The sequence below is a fragment of the Bufo gargarizans genome, chromosome 4, assembly GCF_014858855.1.
Source record: "Bufo gargarizans isolate SCDJY-AF-19 chromosome 4, ASM1485885v1, whole genome shotgun sequence".
Lineage (NCBI taxonomy): Eukaryota > Metazoa > Chordata > Amphibia > Anura > Bufonidae > Bufo > Bufo gargarizans.
The window spans coordinates 66,614,038-66,636,711 of NC_058083.1; the positions used below are offsets into that span (position 1 = coordinate 66,614,038).

General features: G+C 48.2%; 1 protein-coding gene across 1 annotated transcript in view; it reads right to left on the reverse strand.

Moving 5' to 3' along the window:
* Positions 1-1,360: 1,360 nt before the first annotated feature.
* GREB1 (growth regulating estrogen receptor binding 1) overlaps positions 1,361-22,674 on the reverse strand; it is a 97,896-nt gene continuing 76,582 nt past the window's right edge. Inside the window, exons 29-32 of the mRNA XM_044290983.1 lie at positions 7,300-7,435; positions 3,928-4,128; positions 2,672-2,810; positions 1,361-1,458 (exon numbers count right to left, since the gene is read on the reverse strand). Coding sequence (XP_044146918.1) covers positions 1,361-1,458; positions 2,672-2,810; positions 3,928-4,128; positions 7,300-7,435 — 574 coding nt within the window. The remainder of the gene's footprint in view (positions 1,459-2,671; positions 2,811-3,927; positions 4,129-7,299; positions 7,436-22,674) is intronic.

Here is a 22,674-nt window from a genome sequence, read left to right on the forward strand (position 1 = left end):
TGCGCTTGTCTGTGATTACCCCCCTGCCATGCTAAACACACGTTCGGACAATACACTGGCTGCAGGGCAGGCCAGCACCTCCAAGGCGTAAAGGGCAAGCTCAGGCCATGTGCCCAATTTGGAGACCCCAGAAGTTGAAGGGGGCAGACCCATCAATCAGTACGTGTAGGCGTGTGGACACGTACTGTTCCACCATGTTGGTGAAATGCTGCCTCCTGCTAAGACGTTCCATATCAGCTGGTGGTGCTGGTTGTTGTGGCGTGCTGACAAAACTTTTCCACAATTCGGCCATGCTAATTTTTCCTCCTCCTCCTCTGCCTTCACCTTGTGCTTCCACTGTGCCCCCGCTGTCAGGTGTGAATGCTATAATCAGCGTGTCTACCAGCTTGTGCTTGAACTCGCGCATCTTCTGATCACGCTCCAGTGACGGAATAAAGGACAGCATGTTGTCCTTGTAGCGGGGATCCAGCAGCGTAGCCACCCAGTAATCAGCACTGGTTAGAATGTGGGCAACTTGGCGGTCGTTGCTCAGGCACTGCAGCATGTAGTCGCTCATGTGTGCCAGGCTGCCCAGAGGCAACGACAAGCTGTCCTCTGTGGGAAGTGTATCATCTGTGTCCTCTGTATCCCCTCAGCCACGCTCCATTGATGCCCATAAGCTGCTTTGGGTTCCACCCTGCTGTGAACAGGGTTCCTCCTCATCATCATCCTGCAGAACTGTGCCCTGGCTGGACAGTTGTGTACCTAGCCTCTGTTGGTGCAGGAACCCACCCTCCGAGCCACTTGTTACCGTGGAAATTATCCCTCTTCCTCCTCCTCCTGGGCCACCTCCTCTTCCATCATCGCCCAAAGCGTTTTTTCAAGGAGACATAGAAGTGGTATAGTAACGCTGAGGATGGCGTCATCAGCACTGGCCATGTTGGTGGAGTACCCGAAACAGCGCAACACGGCACACACATCCCGCATGGAGGCCCACTCGTTGGTGGTGAAGTGGTGCTGTTCCGCAGAGCGACAAACCCATGTGTGCTGCAGCTGAAACTCCACTATCGCCTGCTGCTGCTCGCACAGTCTTTCCAGTATGTGCAAGTTGGAGTTCCATATGAGGCGGTGAGCGGGAAGGCCGAAGTTACGCTGCATCGCAGTAGTGCTATTTATTTCCATCGTATATCTTGTAGGCGGTGAGCGGGAAGGCCGAAGTTACGCTGCATCGCAGTAGTGCTATTTATTTCCATCGTATATCTTGTAGGCGGTGAGCGGGAAGGCCGAAGTTACGCTGCATCGCAGTAGTGCTATTTATTTCCATCGTATATCTTGTAGGCGGTGAGCGGGAAGGCCGAAGTTACGCTGCATCGCAGTAGTGCTATTTATTTCCATCGTATATCTTGTAGACGTGGATCACTATATTGGGGACAACGCCCCTTGCAATGTTCTCTGTATCAATATCCATCTTGCCTTTTTCTTTAGAATAATCAATTTTTTTATATTTATCAATTAATAAAGATTGTTATATATTTTTGGTACATTTGGAGTCCCACAGTTTTCTTTGTATGTGTAGACGTCGATTATTTTTATGGTTTAGATGCTGTCTGATTGGACAGGGAGGTTTTTGTAGGTTATTTATGTGCTATATATCACCTCCATTACATGTAAGCTACTTGGTAAGATGTCAGAGCTAAACAATAAAATAGCAACAACACACTTAGGCCTCTTTCATACGGATCCGCAATACACGGGCACCGTTCCGTGTGCATTCCGCATCACGGATGCGGACCCATTCGCTTCAATGGGTCTGCAAATCTGTAGATGCGGAATGGTGTGGAACGGAAGCACGGAACGGAACTACGGAGTGCTTCCTTGCAGTTTCGTCCCGAACTTCCGTTCCGCAAAAAGATAGAACATGTCCTATCTTTTTTGCAGAACGGCCGGATCGTGGACCCATTAAATTGAATGGGTCCCGAATCGGCTGTGGCTGCCCCACGAAGCAATTTGCGGGCCGCAGCATGACCATGGGGTGCACATGTTCGTGTGCAAGAGGCCTTTATGCTGTCTTGAGAAGCCGATAAGCAATGTAACCTGGTGCATTTAATATTATTTCCACTTTCCAAGCCATGGATATAGTGTGAATTTCAGAGAGGGGTCACAATTAAACCTTCAGAACAGTCCTTCTAAGGGCTTGTTTACACGACCGTAGTGCTCCCGTGGCCGTATTACGGGCCGCATACGGCAGTTCCGCAATGCACGGGTCACCAGACGTGTGCATTCCGCATGAGGGATGTGGACCCATTCACTTGAATGGGTCCGCAAATCCGGAGATGCGGTGCAGAACGGAACGGAACCCCACTAAAGCATTACAGAGTGCTTCCGTGGTGTTCTGTGCTTCAGTGGTGCAAAAAGATAGAACTTGTTCTATCTTTTCGCAGAACGGACGGCTCGCGGACCCCATTCAAGTGAATAGGTCTGCGCTCTACATGCGGCTGCCCCACAGTCGGTGCCCATGCATTTGCAGTCCGCAGCACGGCCACGGAGCCCTTACGTTCATGTGAAAAAGCCCTAAGTGATAATTATAATTATGATGGCTGCTTGAGATATTTTACGCTCAATTAGCATCAAGAGACATATGTCATGAGGGATTAGAGGAATGTGGACAGTACAGTCTCTGTGCCTGACTTACCTTTAAGGAACTGAAACTTCTTCAAGAAACTGGCAACAACAAAAGAGTCACAGAGGTGCAGCAGGAGCCCGCTGAACGCCATGTCGGGACAGCTAATGTTAACCGAGTGGGGCCGTGAGCTGACGTAACAGACTGAAATCTGGAAAAAGGAAGGAAGGATTGTATTCACTGACATTACGTATAGAAATAAATAAGTAAATACATATACAGTATATACAGTCTATAGCACTGTGAATGAAGCAAAAGGGTGCAAGCCGCAGGTCTACAATTCCAAGTCCTCACTGATATAGAAGAAATAGAAAAATACACAGCTCTCTAGGAAAATTAAGTGAAAAAAGTGGGGTACTTAATTCAACTGTTTCCATGTTTCTCAAGCTTGAGAAAGGCCCAAGTAGGGCTGAAATGTTGCATGGATATCGGTGAATATGCGTTCAGAAGACAGCCATCTCTCCTGACCCGCCTTATACACATACACATTCTGCTCGGCATGGTCCTCTCCGTAGGGAGAGTGGAGCAAGCGGCAGCCAGACTCCTCTGGCAGTGTCTTTTCAGGCCCCCATACACATTAGATGGTCGGCTGATTGTCCCAAAATTGGCAGGTTCTGACTGTCAGCATACATCTGATGTGTGTTGACCGGACCTGATGATTTTGCTGGGGATTAGCCATTTTATGTGTATATTGGCCTCCAGACACTCCCCTGATGGCTGATGTTGGGGTAGATAAGGGTCAGCACACTGGATTTCAACCTCAGGAGATAAACCCTTCCAGCTGACTATATCACGTGTAAGGCCTGTTTAGGTGTACACGGTCAAGTTTTCTTATGCAGTTTTAAAAGCCAAAAACAGGAGTGGGTTATAAAAGAAGAGAAAGTATAAAGGACAGATACAACGTCTCTTCTTTTTTTTAATGCAATTCTGGTTTTGGCTTCCAAAACTGCATTAAGAAACCCAACAGTGTGGCCGGACCTTAAAGGCACCTTTACAGTTTTGGAAATCGGAATCTGCTCCATTCTTGTCTATGGACTGTGTCCAGTATTGCTGCTCAGCTCTGTTCACTTTAATGGCGCTGACCTGCAATACCAGACACAGCCTATGGACGAGAGTGGTGCTATTTTTGGAAAAAAATAAAAAATAAACCTCACTTGATAATTTCAAACAAATGTCAAACTCAAACCTGATGTAGGTTCCCATAGATGGAAACGCCTCTTATAAATCAGTTGGCGTAGAATATTTGTGTAAGTATGTGGTTTATGTACCTGGGGTCCGAGGTTCAGGTAACAATCCACCACAAGCACCGGGTGGCTGCGGTTCTTCACTGACAGAGGAAAGAATCGCTGACTGTGAAACTGGAGGAATTTCTCCAGCAGTAGCTGAGCGGGGGCGGCCAGGATGGTGTGCTTACTATCGGGAGCGCAGATGTAGTGAGCCGAGGAAACAGACAGCGACGAATCAAGGACCTAAAAGGAAAAATCCGGAAATCTAAATAAATGAAGTATAATCCAGAAATGGCAGTAAAGTGGTATTTTACACTATGATTGCACACCTCACCTCCTTAGTCAGATATAGAGGTGAATTAAGATCCCTTTAGATGGGACATTTCAGCAGGAGATTGTCAGGAAGGAAGCGTTTTTTTCCCGGCAATCGCCTACTCGTCAGTGGAGGAGAAAGCTGCATTTACACGCAGCAATGCCCTCCACAGTATGGGGAGGAGAGATCAACTAATGCCATCGCTTGTCCCCATACTGACTCATGGTTTGCCAGCAGCAGGGCGTGTTGAGACAGCACAATCCGCTGCCAGCAAACAACCATTTAGGTGCCTGAGCAATTACTGGCGGCACCTTTACACTGCCAGATAAACCTATGAACGCTCATTAGCGATCATCTGGCGGATTCTCAGCCTATGTAAAGGGCTCTTTACACGTAGTACAGCCTGACATGATTTGGATCTTTTGCTTCCCTCAGCATCGATTCGGTGTACATTTTCTCTATATTCTTGTGGGTGGGTGGGCTCATCCTGGAATGATAGAAAAGCTGTGCTGTAAATCCTCTCTTCTGCGGAGGCTGAGGCAGGGAAGATGTAACATGATCCCCTCCTCCCCTCTCACAGCATGTCTCTAAAGACCCCTTTACACTGATAGATTTAGCAGACGATTGTCAGGGAGAAAGTGTTCCTTCCCGACAACTGCTGCTCATCAGTGGAGGAGAAAGCTGCATTTACATGCAGGCATCTCCTTCACAGTATAGGGAGGAGCGATCGCTAATGCCATCGTTCGTCCCTATACAGAATCATTGTTTCCAGCAGCAGAGTGTGTAGACGGCACAATCTGCTGCTGGCAAACAATGATTTAGGTGATCGCACCAATGACCCTATTAACCCATGAACAAGCGTTTCTGACGGTTCATCGGGTAATTGGCAGCACCTTTACACTGGCAGATAATTGCTAACTAGCGTTCCTATGAACGCTAGTTAGCGATTATCTGTCCGATTCTTGGCCCATGTAAAAGGGCCTTTACACAAACACTAAAGGCCCTTTCACACAGGCTATGAATCGTAATAAACACTTTCTTCCAATACCTGCCTCATTTAAAGGTCCCCCGATAAACAATGAAGATTCATTTGTTGTTGGTCACATCTTTCATGCAGCACCTATAGTATAATCCTTGTTCGCTGGCAGCACATCGTGTAACACCCCAGAGTTGTGTTACGAAACTCTTCTACCCCGTTACAATCTGTTAAGAGCCTTAACCTTGTCATCTCATGTGATTTTACATTATGTCATTCACAAAATGTGCATAAACCATGTTAAATTCCATTAATGTTGTAATTTTCCATGTTCACCAGCAGGTGGCAGCAATGGCTTGGTAGGGACTTAGTTTCAGTTTAGAACATCTAAGCTGGAATAGTTAATTCCAGCTTGGCTCGCCCTCTGTGGAGGTGTGGACTATTCCCACAGCCTACACCCTGGGTGGAGAAGGAAGTTAGGGAGGAGTGCAGCCCACCCCCTGCTTGGGGTAGGATGTGCGTGTTAGGAGCTCCCATATATAGGGAAGAAAGCCAGGATCTTGTCTCGGCTGAGACATTGATCAAATCCCCAGCCTGAGCCCTGCAGCCTCAGCTGGATGAAGCAAGCAGACAACCTCCAGTTCCAAGAAGAAAGCTTTCCCTGAGAATATAACTGTGGGTAAAGTCCAGAGACCTAGGAGAAGCCATATTCCTTCTCAGCTAGTCAGTCCCCATAAAGCAGACGATATAAAGAAGTGCAGAAGCCAAATTCCTGCCATAGTTTTAGAGCTATAAAGCAGACGTCCTTTCCTGCAAGCTCCAGGTTTATAGAGCAGAAGATTCATTCCTGCCAACCATTGCTGAAAGCCTGCTGGGACCTAAGACCAAAGCTGTATTTTTGCTTGGATGAAAGTTACTCTCAGTAAAGACGAGTTTGAACTTTACCAAAAGTCTGGATATCAGTTTCTGCTGCAAAATCCCTCTATTACTCCTCCTATCACTACACTCCATTTTATTGCAAGTGAGCCAGGAGTCCAGCCGTACCCAGGTAGGAGACACCGTTGACACAATTACCACTACCATACAGAGACATTACACCACTCTGGCATTCCTAAACTGGAACGTGAGTTATAACACCCTTGAAGGGCCCTGTGACAGTACCCTGCGCACGCTGCAATTGGCGTCACGAACAAACTATTATCTATCCATATCCTGATCCACTGCATAAGTGGCGCCAGCGTACCCGTTCCTGGTCACTGCAATCGCCCTCTGTAAACAGGGAAGCGCTGCCAACAAACTGGAAAACTGTTGGGGTGGAACAATCATTCAGCCCTACACATCTGCCATCATTATGCAGCTAACGAGCGGATGATGATCAGGAACAGTCATTGTCCGCTCTCTGGACCTGTGTAGAAGGACCCTACGAGAGACATAATTCAGCAACTAACCCTTATATTTCTAGCTGAAGGCTTTTGTGAAAATTTACTGAAAACTTGAAGGAAATAAGAACTAAAATTGCTTTCCCAGCACAATTATGACAGGTTTGCTTAGAGAGGATTTATCGGTTTTAGTACAGACTTGTAAACTTCATGAAATACCAATTCTGGAGCATCTTTCCCCATAATAGGTGCTATCAGTCAGGGGGAGGGGGGTGTCCCTGCACAATCACACATAGTCCAATCAGTGCGGCCAGTGTCACATTGTGTAGGGACACACCACTTTGACACGGGGAATGGTACCACTTAGTTGTCAAATTATTCATAACTTTTTAAGAGGAATAACAGAGAAACAGCATATCCTCTGTAAGGTCTAATAGGTTTTGAGTGATGACCCAGTGACATCCGGCAGCCAGTCAGTCCTGAAGATGGATAACTTTAATGACGTGACGATGGCAAGCACATTCAGCACTGCTACATGTCTGCAGCTTAGGCTTTATTCAAGTGTGCTGAGCTGGGCTGCAGTACCAAACCCAATGTGGACGAGAGTGGCGCTGTTTCTGGAAAAAACGGGTCCTTTATTGTAATCTCATACCGCCCCTTTAATGTACTGCCAATTTTACATCCAGCATTTCTCTCTTATGTCAGGTGATTCTAGCCGCAAGTGCTGAATTTATAAGTGTCCTTACCTTTGGTTTTATATGCAGAGAGCGGTGTCCTCCGACCGCAATCTGCTTCTTCATGACACTGAAGCGATTGAAGCGACACATGAGGAGCCCAGAGCTGTTGACTCGTAGATTAAAGTCCACATCATCACACGTGAACCTGACAGGGGAAACACAAGAACAATCGTGAGGAAGCCACATACCGTCACCATGCACAAGGCAATAATTCAAAACCGCGTGCAAGTCTCCGTGTGGCACAGTGCAAAGAGTGAAGGAAGGTTATATATCGCCATGAGTAGTGATAGCTATAAAATATAGCATAATATATTACAGTAAGGCGTAATAGGATGCCCATACACTGTAAGAGGAAATTATGGAATTTAAAATTGCTCGAACTAAAATATATATTTTTTAAAATAAAAATAAAAACCTAAAATAAAATAAATTATGCATAAATATAGTTTTTAAGTGGTTTGATTCTTGCAAGTTTTAATTAAAACTTTTGGGAAAGCTACAAGACAAGCCATGATGCCATTACAGTTTCACCAAGGCCCAAACGACAGTTCACATCACGGCCATCAAAGATTAAAGGTGCTTATATAGCTCCAGTCATTTGAAATCCATGCCAGTTTCCATGGCAGAGCAATTTTTGGATGCACCCCATGTGCACCTCTCATCTGTGGTGTGTCCAGAACATGTGAACCCAGCCGCAGAGCTGTATCTGCAATCATATGGTTGTTATTAGGCTGAGACAACTCTTGGTGATTATACAGTTACATAGGTAGACATTACATAGTACTTGGTTGTCTGGGTTCAGAGCTGAACCCGGACATACCCCGATTTTCACCCAGGCTGCTCTGAACCGTGTAGGGCAAAGGATTTTTTAGGAAATCAGGTGAAGTACTGGGCTCTCCATGGGCAAAGCTAGGTGGAGGCTTCCGCCTAGCAGTGAGCCTGGTGACGGCAGAGCCGGTGATGTCACCAGCAACACTGCTAGCTGGAAGCCTCTGCCTAGCAGTGTAAAAACAAACAAAAAAGCCCTTGCCCTGCGCAATCCAACGCAGGGCAAGGGAGAGCATTGGAGCATGAATTGCTTGGACGCTCAGATCATGGGGTCTGCCTGGGTAAAAATTTGAATTCGGGGTTGCCTGGTTTAGAAAAATATATATTCAAATGCCTAAGGCCTCATACAAACGACTGGTGTGTGTTTTGCGGTCCGCAAACCGCGGATCCGCAAAACATGGATGGCGTCTGTGTGTGTTCTGCAATTTGTGGAACGGCACGGACAGCCTTTAATATAACTGCCTATTCTTGTCCGCAAAGCACGGAGTGCTGTCTGCATCTTTTGCGGCCCCATTGAAGTGAATGAGTCCGCATCCGAGCCGCCAAAACTGCGGCTCGGATGCGGACCAAAACAACGGCCGTGTGCATGAGGCCTAACTGAGGCATATCAATTTAGTCCACTTTCACACAGTCAGGGGGGGAGAGTTTTCAAGACCAGCACTTTCTGCACAGCTCTTGATATCCCTTGCACTGCCCTAGAATGTGCCTAACTTATGACAAGCCACAGGCCTCATCATAAATTAGGTGCATCCTCCGGTGCTCCATTTGTGGCAGAAAACTAGTGTAAATGAAGAAAAAAGTATCTTGTGTGTTGGCCACGCCCATTTCCTGCACTTGCCACACCCCCTTTGGAGTAGTTTCGAGGGCGGCGTAGAATGAGGCGCTTGCAACTTTTTTTTATTTTCTTCAAGAAGTCGTCTTTAAAAAGTTGCAAAGTCATAGCTTGCAATTTTTGAAATGCACTTTCCTGGAGCAAGGTTGATGATAAATCTCCCCCTCAGCGTTTGATAATTCCATCATTGGTTGTGAGCCAAAACCAGGTGCCGGTCAAAAACACAGAACAAGTGCAGATCGTTCCATTATACCTTTTTTCTCTGAAGGCTTCACTTCTGGTTTTGGCTCACAATCACTGGTTGGAAATCACTGACCAAACACTGAATTATGAACTAAGCCTTAGTGGAGTAATGTCCGAATTCAAGACCATTATGTATTAGTCATAAAAGAGAACAGCTGCAAATAGTATCTCTAACTCTGGAGGACCCAGCACATCTGTACATTACATGGAGAGTTCATTGATTTCAGTGAGAATGGTGTAATGCTTCACTTCACCTGTGGAGGAGCTGTAGAGAAAATGAATGTTTTTTGCTGGATTGCAGATCACTGTGATTACAAGTAGGGATGAGCGAACTCGAACTGTATAGTTCGGGTTCGTACCGAATTTTGGGGTGTCCGTGACACGGACCCGAACCCGGACATTTTCGTAAAAGTCCGGGTTCGGGTTCGGTGTTCGTCGCTTTCTTCGCGCTTTTGTGACGCTTTCTTGGCGCTTTTTGAAAGGCTGCAAAGCAGCCAATCAACAAGCGTCATACTACTTGCCCCAAGAGGCCATCACAGCCATGCCTACTATTGGCATGGCTGTGATTGGCCAGAGCACCATGTGACCCAGCCTCTATTTAAGCTGGAGTCACATAGCGCCGCCCGTCACTCTGCTCTGATTAGCGTAGGGAGAGGTTGCGGCTGCGACAGTAGGGCGAGATTAGGCAGATTAACTCCTCCAAAGGACTTGATTAACTGATCGATCTGCAGCTGTGGATCATTGAGCTGCTGATCCTCAATTGCTCACTGTTTTTAGGCTGCACAGACCGTTTGTCAGTCACATTTTTCTGGGGTGATCGGCGGCCATTTTGTGTCTTGTGGTGCGCCAGCACAAGCTGCGACCAAGTGCATTTAACCCTCAATGGTGTGGTTGTTTTTTGGCTAAAGCCTACATCAGGGTGAAGCTGTCACACCAAGTACATTTAACCAGCAATAGTCTGTTCATTTTTTGGCCATATACAAAATCAGGGGCAAGCTGCGCCTGTCACCAAGTGCATTTAACCCTCAATGGTGTGGTTGTTTTTTGGCTAAAGCCTACATCAGGGTGAAGCTGTCACACCAAGTGCATTTAACCAGCAATAGTCTGTTCATTTTTTGGCCATATACTAAATCAGGGGCAAGCTGCGCCTGTCACCAAGTGCATTTAACCCTCAATGGTGTGGTTGTTTTTTGGCTAAAGCCTACATCAGGGTGAAGCTGTCACACCAAGTGCATTTAACCAGCAATAGTCTGTTTATTTTTTGGCCATATCCCAGTCTAATTCTGTCACTAAATCCATACCGGTCACCCAGCGCCTAAATACTAGGCCTCAAATTTATATCCAGCTAAATCTGTCCCTAGTGCTGTAGCTGGGCGAGTTATTTAGTGTCCGTTCAAGCACATTTCTTGTTCTGGGTTGAAATACAATTCCCAATTTAGCAATTTCATAATTTAGTGGTTTCTGCTATATCAGAGCTATTTGAAATCTATCCCTAAAAGGGTATATAATATTCAAGGTGCACATTGGGTCATTCAGAATAACTTCACACACACCCGCTACTGTGTATTTCCAAGTCTAATTCTGTCACTAAACCCATACCTGTCACGCAGCGCCTAAATACTAGGCCTCAAATTTATATCCAGCTAAATCTGTCCCTAGTGCTGTAGCTGGGCGAGTTATTTAGTGTCCGTTCAAGCACATTTCTTGTTCTGGGTTGAAATACAATTCCCAATTTAGCAATTTCATAATTTAGTGGTTTCTGCTATATCAGAGCTATTTGAAATCTATCCCTAAAAGGGTATATAATATTCAAGGTGCACATTGGGTCATTCAGAATAACTTCACACACACCCGCTACTGTGTATTTCCAAGTCTAATTCTGGCACTAAACCCATACCTGTCACCCAGCGCCTAAATACTAGGCCTCAAATTTATATCCCGCTAAATCTGTCCTTAGTGCTGTAGCTGGGCGAGTTATTTAGTGTCCGTTCAAGCACATTTCTTGTTCTGGGTTGAAATACAATTCCCAATTTAGCAATTTCATAATTTAGTGGTTTCTGCTATATCAGAGCTATTTGAAATCTATCCCTAAAAGGGTATATAATATTCAAGGTGCACATTGGGTCATTCAGAATAACTTCACACACACCCGCTACTGTGTATTTCCAAGTCTAATTCTGGCACTAAACCCATACCTGTCACCCAGCGCCTAAATACTAGGCCTCAAATTTATATCCCGCTAAATCTGTCCTTAGTGCTGTAGCTGGGCGAGTTATTTAGTGTCCGTTCAAGCACATTTCTTGTTCTGGGTTGAAATACAATTCCCAATTTAGCAATTTCATAATTTAGTGGTTTCTGCTATATCAGAGCTATTTGAAATCTATCCCTAAAAGGGTATATAATATTCAAGGTGCACATTGGGTCATTCAGAATAACTTCACACACACCCGCTACTGTGTATTTCCAAGTCTAATTCTGGCACTAAACCCATACCTGTCACCCAGCGCCTAAATACTAGGTCCTCAAATTTATATCCCGCTAAATCTGTCCTTAGTGCTGTAGCTGGGCGAGTTATTTAGTGTCCGTTCAAGCACATTTCTTGTTCTGGGTTGAAATACAATTCCCAATTTAGCAATTTCATAATTTAGTGGTTTCTGCTATATCAGAGCTATTTGAAATCTATCCCTAAAAGGGTATATAATATTCAAGGTGCACATTGGGTCATTCAGAATAACTTCACACACACCCGCTACTGTGTATTTCCAAGTCTAATTCTGGCACTAAACCCATACCTGTCACCCAGCGCCTAAATACTAGGCCTCAAATTTATATCCCGCTAAATCTGTCCTTAGTGCTGTAGCTGGGCGAGTTATTTAGTGTCCGTTCAAGCACATTTCTTGTTCTGGGTTGAAATACAATTCCCAATTTAGCAATTTCATAATTTAGTGGTTTCTGCTATATCAGAGCTATTTGAAATCTATCCCTAAAAGGGTATATAATATTCAAGGTGCACATAGGGTCATTCAGAATAACTTCACACACACGCTTCTGTGCATTTCCAAGTCTAATTCTGTCACTAAATCCATACCGGTCACCCAGCGCCTAAATACTAGGCCTCAAATTTATATCCAGCTAAATCTGTCCCTAGTGCTGTAGCTGGGCGAGTTATTTAGTGTCCGTTCAAGCACATTTCTTGTTCTGGGTTGAAATACAATTCCCAATTTAGCAATTTCATAATTTAGTGGTTTCTGCTATATCAGAGCTATTTGAAATCTATCCCTAAAAGGGTATATAATATTCAAGGTGCACATTGGGTCATTCAGAATAACTTCACACACACCCGCTACTGTGTATTTCCAAGTCTAATTCTGGCACTAAACCCATACCTGTCACCCAGCGCCTAAATACTAGGCCTCAAATTTATATCCCGCTAAATCTCTCGTTACCGCTGTCCTGTTGTGGCTGGGAAAGTTATTTAGTGTCCGTCAAAGCACATTTTTTGTTCTGGGTTGAAATACAATTCCCAATTTAGCAATTTCATAATTTAGTCGTTTCTGCTATATCAGAGCTATTTGAAATCTATCCCTAAAAGGGTAGATCATATTGAAGGTGCACATAGGGTCATTCAGAATAACTTCACACACACGCTTCTGTGCATTTCCAAGTCTAATTCTGTCACTAAATCCATACCGGTCACCCAGCGCCTAAATACTAGGCCTCAAATTTATATCCCGCTGAATTTGAATACAATACATTGGGCCAAATAATATATTTGTTGTTGTGGTGAACCATAACAATGAGAAAAACATCTAGTAAGGGACGCGGACGTGGACATGGTCGTGGTGGTGTTAGTGGACCCTCTGGTGCTGGGAGAGGACGTGGCCGTTCTGCCACATCCACACGTCCTAGTGTACCAACTACCTCAGGTCCCAGTAGCCGCCAGAATTTACAGCGATATATGGTGGGGCCCAATGCCGTTCTAAGGATGGTAAGGCCTGAGCAGGTACAGGCATTAGTCAATTGGGTGGCCGACAGTGGATCCAGCACGTTCACATTATCTCCCACCCAGTCTTCTGCAGAAAGCGCACAGATGGCGCCTGAAAACCAACCCCATCAGTCTGTCACATCACCCCCATGCATACCAGGGAAACTGTCTCAGCCTCAAGTTATGCAGCAGTCTCTTATGCTGTTTGAAGACTCCGCTGGCAGGGTTTCCCAAGGGCATCCACCTAGCCCTTCCCCAGCGGTGAAAGACATAGAATGCACTGACGCACAACCACTTATGTTTCCTGATGATGAGGACATGGGAATACCACCTCAGCATGTCTCTGATGATGACGAAACACAGGTGCCAACTGCTGCGTCTTTCTGCAGTGTGCAGACTGAACAGGAGGTCAGGGATCAAGACTGGGTGGAAGACGATGCAGGGGACGATGAGGTCCTAGACCCCACATGGAATGAAGGTCGTGCCACTGACTTTCACAGTTCGGAGGAAGAGGCAGTGGTGAGACCGAGCCAACAGCGTAGCAAAAGAGGGAGCAGTGGGCAAAAGCAGAACACCCGCCGCCAAGAGACTCCGCCTGCTACTGACCGCCGCCATCTGGGACCGAGCACCCCAAAGGCAGCTTCAAGGAGTTCCCTGGCATGGCACTTCTTCAAACAATGTGCTGACGACAAGACCCGAGTGGTTTGCACGCTGTGCCATCAGAGCCTGAAGCGAGGCATTAACGTTCTGAACCTGAGCACAACCTGCATGACCAGGCACCTGCATGCAAAGCATGAACTGCAGTGGAGTAAACACCTTAAAACCAAGGAAGTCACTCAGGCTCCCCCTGCTACCTCTTCTGCTGCTGCCGCCTCGGCCTATTCTGCTGCTGCCGCCTCGGCCTCTTCCTCCGCCTCTGGAGGAACGTTGGCACCTGCCGCCCAGCAAACAGGGGATGTACCACCAACACCACCACCACCACCTCCGTCACCAAGCGTCTCAACCATGTCACACGCCAGCGTTCAGCTCTCCATCTCACAAACATTTGATAGAAAGCGTAAATTCCCACCTAGCCACCCTCGATCCCTGGCCCTGAATGCCAGCATTTCTAAACTACTGGCCTATGAAATGCTGTCATTTAGGCTGGTGGACACAGACAGCTTCAAACAGCTCATGTCGCTTGCTGTCCCACAGTATGTTGTTCCCAGCCGGCACTACTTCTCCAAGAGAGCCGTGCCTTCCCTGCACAACCAAGTATCCGATAAAATCAAGTGTGCACTGCGCAACGCCATCTGTGGCAAGGTCCACCTAACCACAGATACGTGGACCAGTAAGCACGGCCAGGGACGCTATATCTCCCTAACTGCACACTGGGTAAATGTAGTGGCAGCTGGGCCCCAGGCGGAGAGCTGTTTGGCGCACGTCCTTCCGCCGCCAAGGATCGCAGGGCAACATTCTTTGCCTCCTGTTGCCACCTCCTCCTTCTCGGCTTCCTCCTCCTCTTCTTCCACCTGCTCATCCAGTCAGCCACACACCTTCACCACCAACTTCAGCACAGCCCGGGGTAAACGTCAGCAGGCCATTCTGAAACTCATATGTTTGGGGGACAGGCCCCACACCGCACAGGAGTTGTGGCGGGGTATAGAACAACAGACCGACGAGTGGTTGCTGCCGGTGAGCCTCAAGCCCGGCCTGGTGGTGTGTGATAATGGGCGAAATCTCGTTGCAGCTCTGGGACTAGCCAATTTGACGCACATCCCTTGCTTGGCGCATGTGCTGAATTTGGTGGTGCAGAAGTTCATTCACAACTACCCCGACATGTCAGAGCTGCTGCATAAAGTGCGGGCCGTCTGTTCGCGCTTCCGGCGTTCACATCCTGCTGCTGCTCGCCTGTCTGCGCTACAGCGTAACTTCGGCCTTCCCGCTCACCGCCTCATATGCGACGTGCCCACCAGGTGGAACTCCACCTTGCACATGCTGGACAGACTGTGCGAGCAGCAGCAGGCCATAGTGGAGTTTCAGCTGCAGCACGCACGGGTCAGTCGCACTACAGAACAGCACCACTTCACCACCAATGACTGGGCCTCCATGCGAGACCTGTGTGCCCTGTTGCGCTGTTTCGAGTACTCCACCAACATGGCCAGTGGCGATGACACCGTTATCAGCGTTACAATACCACTTCTATGTCTCCTTGAGAAAACACTTAGGGCGATGATGGAAGAGGAGGTGGCCCAGGAGGAGGAGGAGGAGGAAGAGGGGTCATTTTTAGCACTTTCAGGCCAGTCTCTTCGAAGTGACTCAGAGGGAGGTTTTTGGCAACAGCAGAGGCCAGGTACAAATGTGGCCAGCCAGGGCCCACTACTGGAGGACGAGGAGGACGAGGATGAGGAGGAGGTGGAGGAGGATGAGGATGAAGCATGGTCACAGCGGGGTGGCACCCAACGCAGCTCGGGTCCATCACTGGTGCGTGGCTGGGGGGAAAGGCAGGACGATGACGATACGCCTCCCACAGAGGACAGCTTGTCCTTATCCCTGGGCAGCCTGGCACACATGAGCGACTACATGCTGCAGTGCCTGCGCAACGACAGCAGAGTTGCCCACATTTTAACCTGTGCGGACTACTGGGTTGCCACCCTGCTGGATCCACGCTACAAAGACAATGTGCCCACCTTACTTCCTGCACTGGAGCGTGATAGGAAGATGCGCGAGTACAAGCGCACGTTGGTAGACGCGCTACTGAGAGCATTCCCAAATGTCACAGGGGAACAAGTGGAAGCCCAAGGCCAAGGCAGAGGAGGAGCAAGAGGTCGCCAAGGCAGCTGTGTCACGGCCAGCTCCTCTGAGGGCAGGGTTAGCATGGCAGAGATGTGGAAAACTTTTGTCAACACGCCACAGCTAACTGCACCACCACCTGATACGCAACGTGTTAGCAGGAGGCAACATTTCACTAACATGGTGGAACAGTACGTGTGCACACCCCTCCACGTACTGACTGATGGTTCGGCCCCATTCAACTTCTGGGTCTCTAAATTGTCCACGTGGCCAGAGCTAGCCTTTTATGCCTTGGAGGTGCTGGCCTGCCCGGCAGCCAGCGTTTTGTCTGAACGTGTATTCAGCACGGCAGGGGGCGTCATTACAGACAAACGCAGCCGCCTGTCTACAGCCAATGTGGACAAGCTGACGTTCATAAAAATGAACCAGGCATGGATCCCACAGGACCTGTCCGTCCCTTGTCCAGATTAGACATTAACTACCTCCCCATAACCATATATTATTGGACTCCAGGGCACTTCCTCATTCAATCCTATTTTTATTTTCATTTTACCATTATATTGCGATGCTACCCAAAGTTGAATGAACCTCTCCTCTGCCTGTGTGCTAGGCCTAAATATATGCCAATGGACTGTTGCAGTGGTGGCTGACATGAAGCCTGATTCTCTGCTATGACATGCAGACTAATTCTCTGCTGACATGAAGCCAGATTGTCTGTTACGGGACCTCTCTCCTCTGCCTGGGTGCTGGGCCTAAATTTATGACAATGGACTGTTGCAGTGGTGGCTTCTCTGCTATGACATGCAGGGCCGGCGCTACCATAAGGCAGACCAAGCGGCTGCCTTAGGGCGCGCCCTGTGCAGGGCGGAAGAATGAATGCCTTTTTTTTTTTTAGCACTTACTTGTGCCGCAGCGCCGCCGCCGTCCGTCCACCTGCCCTGCCCCCAGCCTGCGTGTGCCGGCTGGCGGCCGCGGCGCTCGTAGTCACGGCAACATTACACAACACTTTAACATAGGCTCAGGCTGCCTGCCACGGGGGCCTGACTGGTGTGTGAGCGGCGCCGCCGCGGCGGGTAGCGCAGGTACAATAGGCGAGACCCGAGCTGACTGATTGTGTCTGAGTCAGACAGACACAGGCAGCCGTCAGCAAGATTAGATCAGATGATTCAGATCAGAGTCAGACGCACACTGGCAGCCAGCAGCAGCAGACGTGGTCAGGACAGACAGGTCAGGACTTGTTAGGTTAAGTCCGAATTGAATTTTGAATGGTATTTTATAATAATTAATATGATAATTTGATTTCAAATGAATTAAAATGATGAGATGAGCGCCCATGTGTGCAAAGCATGGCCCACCTCCCTCCATCATGTCACGGTTACACAAACTAGCGCCAGAGCAGAGGCGCTCAGGCTTAGCACGGCATCAATGATGTGTTTGTTTAAAAAAAGCAATTACAAAACAACAATCATTAATAGTTTGTGTGACCGTGACATGATGGAGGGAGGGGGGGACAATGTAAATGTCTGTACTCTGAGTATGTCACTGTATGTGACATGGGAATGGGGCCAGGCCGCCAGGAAGGATCGGCGGGGGGGAATGATGTGCCATGGGGGGGGGAGAAATGTGACACAATAGGGGGTAATGATGTGATCATGGATGGGGCCAGGGCGGGGGGGGGGGGGTAATGATGTGATCATGGATGTGGCCAGGGCCGTCCGGGCTGGGGGGGGTCAATGATGTGCCATGGGGGGGCGCCAAAATTTAGCTTCGCTTGTGTTGGCAAAAATCCTTGCACCGGCCCTGATGACATGCAGACTGATTCTCTGCTGACATGAAGCCAGATTGTCTGTTACGGGACCTCTCTCCTCTGCCTGTGTGCTAGGTCTAAATATATGCCAATGGACTGTTGCAGTGGTGGCTGACGTGAAGCCTGATTCTCTGCTATGACATGCAGACTGATTCTCTGCTGACATGAAGCCAGATCCTCTGTTACGGGACCTCTCTCCTCTGCCTGTGTGTGTGCTGGGCCTAAATATATGCCAATGGACTGTTGCAGTGGTGGCTGACGTGAAGCCTCATTCTCTGCTATGACATGCAGACTAATTCTCTGCTGACATGAAGACAGATTCTCTGTTACGGGACCTCCCTCCTCTGCCTGGGTGCTGGGCCTAAATATATGCCAATGGACTGTTGCAGTGGTGGGTGACGTGAAGCCTCATTCTCTGCTATGACATGCAGACTAATTCTCTGCTGACATGAAGCCAGATTGTCTGTTACGGGACCTCTCTCCTCTGCCTGTGTGTGTGCTGGGCCTAAATATATGCCAATGGACTGTTGCAGTGGTGGGTGACGTGAAGCCTCATTCTCTGCTATGACATGCAGACTAATTCTCTGCTGACATGAAGACAGATTCTCTGTTACGGGACCTCCCTCCTCTGCCTGGGTGCTGGGCCTAAATATATGCCAATGGACTGTTGCAGTGGTGGGTGACGTGAAGCCTCATTCTCTGCTATGACATGCAGACTAATTCTCTGCTGACATGAAGCCAGATTGTCTGTTACGGGACCTCTCTCCTCTGCCTGTGTGTGTGCTGGGCCTAAATATATGCCAATGGACTGTTGCAGTGGTGGCTGACGTGAAGCCTCATTCTCTGCTATGACATGCAGACTAATTCTCTGCTGACATGAAGACAGATTCTCTGTTACGGGACCTCTCTCCTCTGCCTGTGTGTGTGCTGGGCCTAAATATATGCCAATGGACTGTTGCAGTGGTGGCTGACGTGAAGCCTCATTCTCTGCTATGACATGCAGACTAATTCTCTGCTGACATGAAGACAGATTCTCTGTTACGGGACCTCCCTCCTCTGCCTGGGTGCTGGGCCTAAATATATGCCAATGGACTGTTGCAGTGGTGGCTGACGTGAAGCCTGATTCTCTGCTATGACATGCAGACTAATTCTCTGCTGACATGAAGACAGATTCTCTGTTACGGGACCTCTCTCCTCTGCCTGTGTGTGTGCTGGGCCTAAATATATGCCAATGGACTGTTGCAGTGGTGGCTGACGTGAAGCCTCATTCTCTGCTATGACATGCAGACTAATTCTCTGCTGACATGAAGACAGATTCTCTGTTACGGGACCTCCCTCCTCTGCCTGGGTGCTGGGCCTAAATATATGCCAATGGACTGTTGCAGTGGTGGCTGACGTGAAGCCTCATTCTCTGCTATGACATGCAGACTGATTCTCTGCTGACATGAAGCCAGATCGTCTGTTACGGGACCTCTCTGCTCTGCCTGTGTGCTAGGCCTAAATATATGCCAATGGACTGTTGCAGTGGTGGGTGACGTGAAGCCTCATTCTCTGCTATGACATGCAGACTGATTCTCTGCTGTCATGAAGCCAGATTGTCTGTTACGGGACCTCTCTGCTCTGCCTGTGTGCTAGGCCTAAATATATGCCAATGGACTGTTGCAGTGGTGGGTGACGTGAAGCCTCATTCTCTGCTATGACATGCAGACTGATTCTCTGCTGACATGAAGCCAGATCGTCTGTTACGGGACCTCTCTGCTCTGCCTGTGTGCTAGGCCTAAATATATGCCAATGGACTGTTGCAGTGGTGGGTGACGTGAAGCCTCATTCTCTGCTATGACATGCAGACTGATTCTCTGCTGTCATGAAGCCAGATTGTCTGTTACGGGACCTCTCTGCTCTGCCTGTGTGCTAGGCCTAAATATATGCCAATGGACTGTTGCAGTGGTGGCTGACATGAAGCCTGATTCTCTGCTATGACATGCAGACTAATTCTCTGCTGACATGAAGCCAGATTGTCTGTTACGGGACCTCTCTCCTCTGCCTGGGTGCTGGGCCTAAATTTATGACAATGGACTGTTGCAGTGGTGGCTGACGTGAAGCCTCATTCTCTGCTATGACATGCAGACTGATTCTCTGCTGACATGAAGCCAGATTGTCTGTTACGGGACCTCTCTCCTCTGCCTGTGTGCTAGGTCTAAATATATGCCAATGGACTGTTGCAGTGGTGGCTGACGTGAAGCCTGATTCTCTGCTATGACATGCAGACTGATTCTCTGCTGACATGAAGCCAGATCCTCTGTTACGGGACCTCTCTCCTCTGCCTGTGTGTGTGCTGGGCCTAAATATATGCCAATGGACTGTTGCAGTGGTGGCTGACGTGAAGCCTCATTCTCTGCTATGACATGCAGACTAATTCTCTGCTGACATGAAGACAGATTCTCTGTTACGGGACCTCCCTCCTCTGCCTGGGTGCTGGGCCTAAATATATGCCAATGGACTGTTGCAGTGGTGGGTGACGTGAAGCCTCATTCTCTGCTATGACATGCAGACTAATTCTCTGCTGACATGAAGCCAGATTGTCTGTTACGGGACCTCTCTCCTCTGCCTGTGTGTGTGCTGGGCCTAAATATATGCCAATGGACTGTTGCAGTGGTGGGTGACGTGAAGCCTCATTCTCTGCTATGACATGCAGACTAATTCTCTGCTGACATGAAGACAGATTCTCTGTTACGGGACCTCCCTCCTCTGCCTGGGTGCTGGGCCTAAATATATGCCAATGGACTGTTGCAGTGGTGGGTGACGTGAAGCCTCATTCTCTGCTATGACATGCAGACTAATTCTCTGCTGACATGAAGCCAGATTGTCTGTTACGGGACCTCTCTCCTCTGCCTGTGTGTGTGCTGGGCCTAAATATATGCCAATGGACTGTTGCAGTGGTGGCTGACGTGAAGCCTCATTCTCTGCTATGACATGCAGACTAATTCTCTGCTGACATGAAGACAGATTCTCTGTTACGGGACCTCTCTCCTCTGCCTGTGTGTGTGCTGGGCCTAAATATATGCCAATGGACTGTTGCAGTGGTGGCTGACGTGAAGCCTCATTCTCTGCTATGACATGCAGACTAATTCTCTGCTGACATGAAGACAGATTCTCTGTTACGGGACCTCCCTCCTCTGCCTGGGTGCTGGGCCTAAATATATGCCAATGGACTGTTGCAGTGGTGGCTGACGTGAAGCCTGATTCTCTGCTATGACATGCAGACTAATTCTCTGCTGACATGAAGACAGATTCTCTGTTACGGGACCTCTCTCCTCTGCCTGTGTGTGTGCTGGGCCTAAATATATGCCAATGGACTGTTGCAGTGGTGGCTGACGTGAAGCCTCATTCTCTGCTATGACATGCAGACTAATTCTCTGCTGACATGAAGACAGATTCTCTGTTACGGGACCTCCCTCCTCTGCCTGGGTGCTGGGCCTAAATATATGCCAATGGACTGTTGCAGTGGTGGCTGACGTGAAGCCTCATTCTCTGCTATGACATGCAGACTGATTCTCTGCTGACATGAAGCCAGATCGTCTGTTACGGGACCTCTCTGCTCTGCCTGTGTGCTAGGCCTAAATATATGCCAATGGACTGTTGCAGTGGTGGGTGACGTGAAGCCTCATTCTCTGCTATGACATGCAGACTGATTCTCTGCTGTCATGAAGCCAGATTGTCTGTTACGGGACCTCTCTGCTCTGCCTGTGTGCTAGGCCTAAATATATGCCAATGGACTGTTGCAGTGGTGGGTGACGTGAAGCCTCATTCTCTGCTATGACATGCAGACTGATTCTCTGCTGTCATGAAGCCAGATTGTCTGTTACGGGACCTCTCTGCTCTGCCTGTGTGCTAGGCCTAAATATATGCCAATGGACTGTTGCAGTGGTGGGTGACGTGAAGCCTCATTCTCTGCTATGACATGCAGACTGATTCTCTGCTGACATGAAGCCAGATTGTCTGTTACGGGACCTCTCTCCTCTGCCTGTGTGCTAGGCCTAAATATATGCCAATGGACTGTTGCAGTGGTGGCTGACGTGAAGCCTCATTCTCTGCTATGACATGCAGACTAATTCTCTGCTGACATGAAGCCAGATTGTCTGTTACGGGACCTCTCTCCTCTGCCTGGGTGCTGGGCCTAAATTTATGACAATGGACTGTTGCAGTGGTGGCTGACGTGAAGCCTGATTCTCTGCTATGACATGCAGACTGATTCTCTGCTGACATGAAGCCAGATCCTCTGTTACGGGACCTCTCTCCTCTGCCTGTGTGTGTGCTGGGCCTAAATATATGCCAATGGACTGTTGCAGTGGTGGCTGACGTGAAGCCTCATTCTCTGCTATGACATGCAGACTGATTCTCTGCTGACATGAAGCCAGATTCTCTGTTACGGGACCTCTCTCCTCTGCCTGTGTGTGTGCTGGGCCTAAATATATGCCAATGGACTGTTGCAGTGGTGGCTGACGTGAAGCCTCATTCTCTGCTATGACATGCAGACTAATTCTCTGCTGACATGAAGACAGATTCTCTGTTACGGGACCTCCCTCCTCTGCCTGGGTGCTGGGCCTAAATATATGCCAATGGACTGTTGCAGTGGTGGCTGACGTGAAGCCTCATTCTCTGCTATGACATGCAGACTAATTCTCTGCTGACATGAAGACAGATTCTCTGTTACGGGACCTCTCTCCTCTGCCTGGGTGCCGGGGCCTAAATATCTGAGAATGGACTGTTCCAGTGGTGGGTGACGGGAAGCCAGATTCTCTGCTATGGAACCTCTCTCCAATTGATTTTGGTTAATTTTTATTTATTTAATTTTTAATTTAATTCATTTCCCTATCCACATTTGTTTGCAGGGGATTTACCTACATGTTGCTGCCT